This window comes from Triticum urartu, chromosome 3A (genome assembly GCF_056163025.1).
Source record: "Triticum urartu cultivar PI428250 chromosome 3A, HENAU_Tu73, whole genome shotgun sequence".
Taxonomy (NCBI): Eukaryota; Viridiplantae; Streptophyta; class Magnoliopsida; order Poales; family Poaceae; genus Triticum; species Triticum urartu.
In genome coordinates this window covers 124,341,879-124,351,797 of record NC_141875.1, presented here as the reverse complement: position 1 = coordinate 124,351,797, position 9,919 = coordinate 124,341,879, and the positions used below count along the sequence as shown (strand labels likewise).

At 54.2% G+C, this 9,919-nt stretch overlaps 1 protein-coding gene across 1 annotated transcript; it reads left to right on the top strand.

Annotated features, from left to right (window-relative positions):
* The first annotated feature begins 282 nt into the window (after positions 1-282).
* Positions 283-1,058, top strand: LOC125548146 (RING-H2 finger protein ATL2-like). Its single transcript, XM_048711823.2, has one exon. It carries the CDS (start codon positions 285-287, stop codon positions 918-920), a length of 636 nt encoding a protein of 211 aa, XP_048567780.1. The 5' UTR covers positions 283-284; the 3' UTR covers positions 921-1,058.
* Positions 1,059-9,919: the final 8,861 nt, after the last annotated feature.

Below are 9,919 nucleotides of genomic sequence, written 5' to 3'. Positions count from 1 at the left end.
CCACATGACCACATCATCACATATCATAATCTATTGATTAGCCAGCAGCATAAATAAGCAATATGTATAAATTTCAGTGCATTATTTAAAGGAGACATACGTGCATGATGCAATTTTCATCTCAAAAATTGCTGGAGTATATATATCCGAAATAGTCGGCATACATACCTAAAACCAAAATGATCTGTCCCAGCAAGAGAACCATCCAAGATTTTGAGATCACCAACCTGTCTACATATATATAGCTAGCTGTAGCTTCGTTTCCCAAAGCCATTTCCTCCACCATGTCCTCATACATCGCGTCGTTCGAGCCCGGAGAGGCCGTGGCCCCGTGCTGCAGCACAACCACGCTGCTCAGCGCGTTGGCGGCATCCGTCGCCTGCTGCTTCTTCCTCGTCGTCATCTTCCTCTGCCTGCGCTTCCTCCACCTTCGCCGCACCAGGACGCGGCACCACGGCGCACAGCCCCTGCAAGGGCAGGGCCAGGCCCAGCAGCCCAAGCACGGCCTCGACGCCGCCACCATCGCGCTCTTCCCGTCTTTCCCGTACCGGCGGGACCGCTCGGCGTCGGCGCCGGACGAGTGCGCCGTGTGCCTCAGGGTCGTCGACGAGGGGGAGACGGTGAGGCAGCTCCCGAGCTGCAAGCACCTGTTCCATCAGGAGTGCGTCGACGTGTGGCTCCTGTCCAACGCGTCGTGCCCGGTCTGCCGTGGGAAGGTCGAGCGGGCCGCGGGCGCCGATCAGCGCGAGAGAGCCGCGGCATCAGCGGCCGTCGTGCCAATCGAGATGATGGACGATGAAACGCTGTCTCCATCGCCGTCGACGTCGTTAGAGCCGTCCGCGCCGGAGCGGCCGGGCTGGTTTGGCGGGCGAGCCTCCGGCTCCCGCTCCGGCCAGGAAACGGACTTGGAGCGGCAATAGCAGTCATTTTCCAGGGAGTCCGGGACTCCTGTATATGATCGCACGATCTGTTGAAGTAGGTAGCAACAGGTTCGTCATTCGTATATGCAGAGAGCTTGTTGGCAGCACACATTTTATTCGGTTGTTGTAAACGATCAGTATTGCGACCCTAACTTGCATGGGCGCTTATTCATTTTATTTTGCTATGTGTTATTTGGCTTCACAAATGACTAAATGAGTAAGAAAAAATAGTGCTCGCCACTAGGTCCCGAACTGTATTTCACATCAAAAATAGTGCTCACCACTACCATCACCAACCCGATAATAATGAAGATTGGTGAGAGTCCTCTCTAGCCTTGAGCGACCCGAACTGTATTTCGTCGTCCATATTAGGCATTGGAATACCTTTGGAATTGCAGAATTCCTCAGCCTCATGAAAAGGACTCTTTCAACCATTATCTCTCATGGTAGCTGTCAGTGTCAAAATCGGTGGATCTCGAGTAGGGGGTCCCGAACTATGCGTCTAGACCGAATGGTAACAGGAGGCAAGGGACACGAAGTTTTACCTAGGTTCGGGCCCTCTCGATGGAGGTAAAACCATACGTCCTGCTTGATTAATATTGATGATATGGATAGTACAAGAGTAGATCTACCACGAGATCGGAGAGGCTAAACCCTAGAAGCTAGCCTATGGTATGATTGTTGATGTGTATGTTGTCCTACAGACTAAAACCCTCCGGTTTATATAGACACCGGAGAGGGTTAGGGTTACACAAAGTCGGTTACAATGGTAGGAGATCTTCATATCCGTATCGTCAAGTTTGCCTTCCACGCCAAGGAAAGTCCCTTCCGGACACGGGACGTAGTCTTCAATCTTGTATCTTCACATTCCAGGAGTCCGGCTGAAGGTATAGTCCGGTCATCCGGACACCCCCTAATCCAGGACTCCCTCAGTAGCCCCTGAATCAGGCTTCAATGACGACGAGTCCGGCGCGCAGATTGTCTTCGGCATTGCAAGACGGGTTCCCCCTCCAAGTACTTCATAGAAGATTTTGAACACAAAGATAGTGTCCGGCTCTGCAAAATAAGTTTCCACATATTGACATAGAGAGAATAATAGTTACACAAATCTAATCTGCTGACGTATTCCGTAGCGTGACACACCACGGCCAAGCCTTTATCCGAGTCGTTTCATTATCCCACCTCAACGCGTCATGCGAGGCGGTTTCCTTGGCACGTCTTGTTAAAGTAGAGATCGTGTCCCCTTATTCCGGGATTCTCATCAATACGGGCGTGGGTAACCCAACTGCGCCATTGATTACGGCGCTTGGGGATAAGCGAGTTTACCAGGCTGGTGGGGACATGTAGTTGCGTCCACCCATATAAGGGGATAAGGATCCACCCTTTCACCTACGCCTTCTTCCTCCTTCGCCTATCCATTCTTGCGCACTCGAGCTCCAGCGCCCAAGGCCGCACTCCCTACCTCAACCTCCTCCAGCCATGTCCGGAGCGGTAGGCAAGTGGATGGTCTCCTCCATCACGGGGGGACACATCAAAAAGGTGAGGAAGGCCAGATACATGTCTAACGAAATCGCGTACCGGCTTCCCGAAAAGGGGCAGCTCATCCCCACCCCTAGGCCCCATGATAGGGTGGTGTTCCTCCCCCATTTCCTCCGCGGACTGGGCTTCCCTCTCCACCCATTTGTCCGGGGGCTCATGTTCTACTACGGCCTGGATTTCCACGATCTGGCCCCGAACTTCGTCCTCAACATCTCGGCGTTTATCGTCGTGTGCGAGGCCTTCCTCCGCATCCGCCCCCATTTCGGCCTATGGCTCAAGACTTTCAACGTCAAGCCGAAGGTGGTGCGCGGCAACCAGGCGGAGTGCGGAGGCGCCATGGTGGGCAAGATGGCCAACTTCCTATGGCTCGAGGGCTCGTTTGTGGAGACCCTGAAGGGGTGGCAATCGGCGTGATTTTACATCACCGAGCCGCGCGACGCCGAATGGGTCGCACCCCTTGTGTTTCGATTCGGACCCCCTACGCGGCTCACCTCCTGGAAGGAGACGGGCCTGTCGTGGGGCAAGAAGGGAGAGCTGACCGGACTCCAAACATGCGTCCAAACCCTGGTGGACAAGAAGCTCAAACTTGTCAACGTAGTCCAGGTTATGCTCATCCGCTTGATCCTCCCGTGTCAACAACGGGCTTTCAACCTGTGGGAGTTCGACCCGACGCGGCACCAAACTCTAAGCAGGCTCTTCGACACGACGTACGAAGATGCCTGGAAGGTGCTTTTCAAGGGCGCCGAGGCTCCCGCATCCGCTACCGAGGATCGCGGATTCAGTGTGCAGCGTCACGCTCTCGCGGTAAGCTGTTTTTTTCCTTTTACAGGGTATCAGTTTTTCATAGTTTGACTCCATGCGGGATCTAAGCTCCCTTACCTTTGACAGGATTGGCAGGTGACATCCGGACAGATCAACTGTTCGGCTCCTTTGCCCGAAGGCCCAGCGGACACTCGCTTGGCGAAGCTGCTGGTTCCGGCACCCTATGTGGTGCCGGAGAAGAAGGCCGCAAAAAAGGCCGCGGGGACTCGAAAGAGTGCCCGACGCCAGGAGGTGTCGGATCCATCATCTGATGGTTCCGAGGAGCATTCCTCCCGTGAAGACGAGGAGGAAGAAGAAGAAACCTCTCCCCCTCCAGCGGGAGGAGAGAAGAAAAGGAAGGCCACCCTCTCTGGGGAGACCGAAGGGTCCAAGAAGGGGAAAACCCTTCCTCCGGACTACTCCACCGACGCCGAAGACGGCGGTGAGGAGTAGCAGCCCAGGGCCAAGCCCCTAGCAAAATCGTAAGTATCCGGATACCAGAGTAATTCATAGTATTCATTTATTGCACAACTTTCCCTTACGTCGAATATGTTTATGCAGCCCACCCAAAGACCGGCTCGACGCGTCGTCGAGCGGCTCACTGGACTCGTCAGATGTGAACTCGCTTCCGACGGCTTCCTCCCCCCGCCCTACGGACGACACCGAAGTGTTGTCCCAACAGGTTCCAAGCCGGGAGGAGGTGGTCCTGGAGGCGCCGCAAGGCGACCTCCCGGACTCCAGGAGTAAAGGGGATGAAACCCCCCAGGGCTCGAAGTCTGGCTCTAGGCCGGACACCGCTCCGGAACCTTCAAAGGTTCCAGAGTCCGACGGGGGACCTCCTTCCAAGAGGAGTAAGTCCACCGTGCCGGTGGCCCCCGTCCAACCGGAGGCGCCGGACAATATGTTGGAGGCGCTCCAAGGCGCCTCCATCGACGAGGAGCACCGCACTATTATGAGTGCGGTGGTCCAGAAGGTTCAGTCCGCCAAGAGCGGACTGACTGAAGCTTGTACTAGCCTTTTAACAGGATTTGAGGTAAGTAAAGATTGTGTAAATAATATTACCGCATAGACAGTAGCCCCTGATGCTCTGTTTGGCGTTCGGGAAGAAAAGCCGAATAGAGAATCAAATAAAATTCGCAGGAGTCTAACAAAAATGAGTCAATATGCATATGCAGGCTTCTCTGCTTGCGTCCGCCGCACTGACTGCGGAAGTGGACACGCTGAAGCAGAACCTCGAGCGGTCCGAGCAAGAGCTCGGGCGTGCCAAGAAGCAGCTCGAGGACAATGAAGGTAAGAAATACCTTTTTTTAAATATATATAAAAAGGTGCAATTGCAAAGAATGACAGGATTATCGTGGCTATTGTAGGGGCCACGTCTGAAGTGGCGACCCTTAAGCAAGCGCTGGTCGAGGCCGAGAAGAGGGCGGCCTCGGAGCGCACCGAGCGGGAGAAGTATGAGGCCGAGGTTGGCAAGGTGTGGCAAGAGCTCCAGGCTCTCATGGAGAAACATGAGAGTTTGGAGTTTGACTCAAAGACGCGAGCGTCCGAGCTTGCGGTGGCTATTGAAAATGCCAAGTCTGCCAAGGCCGAATCCCAGAAGACCCTCCAGGAGTTGGATGAGGTGAAGAAGATAGCGGCGGGTAAGGCATTTTTTATGCAAAGCAAACACATAAACGTGAATTACTTGTTACTTACCCGAATTCGGAGCTCTCCAGGAGCGTTCGCAAATCTTCCCCGGAGTGTGTCCGATGCCGCCGCATTCTATCGAGCCGAGGAGGGCAGCTCGACAGAGAAGGTGTTCTGGTCTCAGTATGCTGAGGCCGGACGCCCCGTGCCCCTGAGCGACCAGCTGAAGCAACTGGTCGAGCTCCACAAGGCGGCCGAACAGGCCATGAGGGGCCTCATTGTTCGGCTGTGGCCTGGAGGGGCTCTGCCTGGGAGCTATTTCGGGCTGGTGCAGCGGCTGGTGGAGGCCTGTCCAAGGCTCGAAGTCATCAAGTGCTCCGTCTGCATTGAAGGTGCCCATAGGGCCCTTGCCCGTGCTAAGGTGCACTGGGGCAAGCTGGATGCTGAGAATCTTGTGAAGGACGGGCCACCGCCGGGGAAAGAGCATCGCAAGCCCGAGAATTACTATAAGGATGTTCTGAAGGGTGCCTGCCTTATGGCGGATGAATGTTCTAGGGATGTAATTTTTGAGTGAAACTTGCTCGTTTTGTCCTGTGCGCTGAAAACTTGTTCATATGCGCTAAGCAATTCTATTGGAATTTAAAATATTACCTTCTGTGCGGCTGTTTATCAATTCTGAGAGATGGCGAGTCGTCGGCTTCTGCCCCCATGCCGCTAGTGCTGGAGTGTTCGGGGAAAAACCTGAGTGCTCTTTTCCCCATGTTTGGGTCCTTCGAGGGAGGCGCTCAGCCCAACGAACAAGGTAATCGGATTATAATGCGTGAACACTCTCACTTAGCCATAGAATTCTATAATTTTAAATTTCGGCGAAGCCCCTGGTATTCGGAAGACCGAGTTCGGGGCGCTATCCACGCCTTGGCCGGACAGAGCCGGCTCCTCGCCCTAAGCGGCATAAGTCTTTAGGGACTCGAAAAACCTCTCGATCAGCGACCAGCTCTCGCTTCATCATGACAGTCAGTTTTAGCTTTCTCCACTGAGGTGCTCGACCCAGCTCAACTGGGGCACAATCGCAGTGGTTCTCCTAGTGCTACCTTAGCCGATATAGCGGAACGCAAGGCACCAAAACATAGGAGCCGGGCAAACCCAACTATTGACACAAGACATGATTCGGAGACGATGCATATAATGCTATAAGTTCGGGGTGCCGCACTTGTTAAAGTGTTCAGACTTCTCACACCATATTGAGGGGTACTAAAGCCCCTGGCGTATTTTGGCCGTACCAACGTGTACGGGTGCAACATGTCGTTAAGGAACATATATAAAGAAAAAAAGGTAATGCAAAAATAGACGAAAGCTATGCATTGTTTATTAAAAAGGGCTGCAATCAAAGCAGAACGATACAAATAATGCGATAAGTGGAAGGTTGGACTAGTTAACATGTCCGTTCCAGGGGCAAGCCGCGGAATAGTATGCGGAGCAGGTATACTGCTCGTGATAGAGACCACCTGGGAGTTCCGTAATGCAGCGTGGCTTGTCTGCTTCCCTGGTTCTTGCATCGTTTGTGCGGCAATTGAACTGCCGAACAGGCCTTCCGAAGGGTGGAGTCCTGAAAGTAAGAGAAAATTAAAAAATCGGCAGCCCCTGGTACGGTTTAAGCCGTGTTTTGGGCGTGCCGTGATGGTGCCCCTCCCCCTGTACCCATGGTATCTCTAGAGCGTAGTTATGTACGCGAAGTACTGGCGTCGCCTTTTTGCGAGGGTTGGAGTTGGGGCCGCATTGCTACGCCTGCTCGGATCGTGCTAGGCGGTCTTGTTGTAGGTTACTCCGGGCGCGCTTGACGGTGTTCGGTCGTTTAGTGGCCGGACTGGAGAACTGCCTGGAGAGGCTTCTTTGTACTTCCGCTGCAAGGGCCGCCGTGTCCTCCTCTGTTCGGAGGGAGTGTTCAGTGTTTCCATTGACCGTAATTACTCCTCGAGGGCATGGCATCTTGAGCTTAAGATATGTGTAGTGTGGTACCGCATTGAACTTAGCGAATGCGGTTCGCCCGAGCAGTGCGTGATAGCCACTGCGAAACGGGACTATGTCGAAGATTAGCTCCTCGCTTCGGAAATTATCCGGAGATCCGAAGACCACTTCAAGTGTGACTGAGCCTGTACAGTTGGCCTCTACACCTGGTATTACGCCCTTAAAGGTCGTTTTGGTGGGCTTAATCCTCGAGGGATCTATGCCCATTTTCCGCACTGTATCCTGGTAAAGCAGGTTCAGCCTGCTGCCGCCATCCATAAGGACTCTAGTGAGATGAAATCCGTCAATAATTGGGTCTAAAACCAATGCGGAGAATCCTCCATGACGGATGCTAGTGGGATGGTCCCTTCGATCAAAGGTGATCGGGCGGGAGGACCATGGGTTGAACTTTGGGGCGACTGGCTCTACCGCGTATACGTCCCTTAACGCGCGCTTCCGCTCTCTTTTGGGGACGTGGGTTGCGTATATCATGTTCACCGTCCGCACTTGTGGGGGAAAACCCTTTGTCCACTGTTGTTCGGCGGGGGGGGGGGGCTCCTCGTCGTCGTCGCTATGCAGCCCCTTGTCTTCATTTTCGGCGTTTAACTTGCCTGCCTGCTTGAACACCCAACAATCCCTGTTGGTGTGATTGGCCGGCTCTTCGGGGGTACCATGTATCTGGCACAAGCGGTCGAGTATTCGGTCCAAACTGGACGGGCCCCTAGGATTCCTTTTGAATGGCTTTTTCCGCTGACCGGATTTAGAGCCTCTGAATCCGGCATTAACTGCCGTATCCTCAGCGTTGTCGCCGTTAATGCGGCGCTTCTGCTTGTTGCGACGCGACCTGCCACTACTGTCTCTGGTGTCCGAATTACCAGGGTTCTTGGTCATATTGTTGCTACGAGCAAGCCAGCTGTCTTCTCCCGCGCAAAAGTGGGTCATGAGTGTCATGAGTGCTGCCATAGATTTCGGCTTTTCCTGTCCAAGGTGCCGGGCCAGCCACTCCTCACGGATATTGTGCTTGAAGGCTGCTAGGGCCTCAGCGTCCGGACAGTCAACTATTTGATTTTTCTTTGTTAGGAACCGTGTCCAGAATTACCTGGCCGATTCCTTTGGCTGCTGAATTACGTGACTTAGGTCATCGGCGTCTGGGGGTCGCACATAAGTGCCTTGGAAATTGTCGAGGAATGCGGCTTCCAGGTCCTCCCAACAACTGATTGATCCTGTTGGCAAGCTGTTAAGCCAATGCCGAGCTGGTCCTTTAAGCTTGAGTGGGAGGTATTTGATGGCGTGGAAATCATCGCCGTGGGCCATGTGGATATGAAGGAGATAATCCTTGATCCATACCGCAGGATCTGTTGTGCATATGATTCGATGTTTACGGGTTTGAAACCCTCGGGGATTTGATGATCCATTATTTCGTCTGTAAAGCATAGTGGGTGTGCGGCGCCTCTGTACTGGGCTATATCATGACGTAGCTCCAATGAGCCTTGTCTACTGTGTTCGGCCCTGCCGAATTTGTGGCCGGCGTGACGGTTACCGTCTCGAGCCGTGGGGCACCCACGCGATCCGTAGATCGATCTTGTTTGCCTTGCCTTGTCCTCCAACATGTCTTGTAAGTCCGGCGCATATTCCCGTGCCTTGGTACAGGGTGCGGCTTGAGTGGAGGGCCGAGAGGCCTCTCTGTCACGGCCACGAAGTGGCCGGTCGGCCGCATCAAATGCTTCCTCCTCTAATCGGGGTAGCAACTTGCGCTTTGGGTAGCTCTTGGAGGGGTGTTCGAGTTTATGCTCTTCGGCCGCAAGGACTTCAGTCCATCTGTCGACTAGCAAATCTTGATCAGCTCTAAGCTGTTGCTGTTTTTTCTTGAGGCTTCTTGCCGCGGCCATAAGCCTGCGTTGAAAACGCTCTTGCTCGACGGGATCCTCTGGCACGACGAATTCGTCGTCGTCGAGGCTTGCCTCGTCTTCAGAGGGAGGCATATAATTATCGTCCTCGACCTCTCTGTCTGCCGCTCTCTCATGAGGGCTGGTTTCTCCATCCTCCTGTGCTAAATCTTGCTGGAGGGGGTTTTCTTCGGCGCTTTCCGGAGTATTATTATCTCCCGTGCTGGAATCACCGTATTTGTTTTGGCGGGATTTTGAGCGGCGCCGCTGACGCCGGCGCTTAGGCCGTTTCTTGGAGGGGTCATCCTCTGCTGTTCCATCGCCATCTCCCTCTTTCGGGGTGTCCACCATGTATATGTCATATGACGAGGTGGCTTTCCGGGGCCTAGTAGGCACTGGTTCTTCATCATCTCCTTCATCGGCGTTCATACCGTCGATGTCTTCGGAGTCGAAGTCGAGCATGTCGGTTAAGTCGTCGACAGTGGCTACAAAGTGGGTGGTGGGTGGGCGTTGAATTTCTTCATCGTCCGTACCCCAACCTTGCTGACCGTAGTCCTGCCAGGGCTCTCCTGATAAAGAGAGAGACTTCAGTGACTTCGGGATATCGCCGAAAGGCGAGTGCTGAAAGATGTCTGCGGCAGTGAACTCCATGATCGGCGCCCAATCAAATTCGATCAGCAAGGGCGCGGAGGGTTCGGAGTCTGGAGAGGAGTCCGGCTCCTTGGAGCCACGAGTCTCGCAGAGTATGGGGCTGGTGTTCGGCTCAATCGCCGTTGGGGTCGGAGCCCCCGAGGTGGCGTCCAACCGCCCATCCTCGATCGGCGTAGTTGGCTCCGCATTGAGGGTCGGAGCTGATGCGGGTGCGGCCTCCAGGGCACTGTTCGGCGGCAGAGCTAGATCATGCTCGCCGTGACAGTGCGGCGCGCTCGGCAGTGGATCGAATCCGTCGAAGATCAAGTCCCCGCGGATGTCATCCGTGTAGTTTAAACTTCCAAATCTGACCTGACGGCCAGGGGCGTAGCTTTCGATCTGCTCCAGACGGCCGAGCAAATCGGCCCGTAGTGCGAAGCCGCCGAAGACGAAGATCTGTCCGGGGAGGAAGGTCTCACCCTGGACTGCATCGCTATTTATGATCGTAGGAGC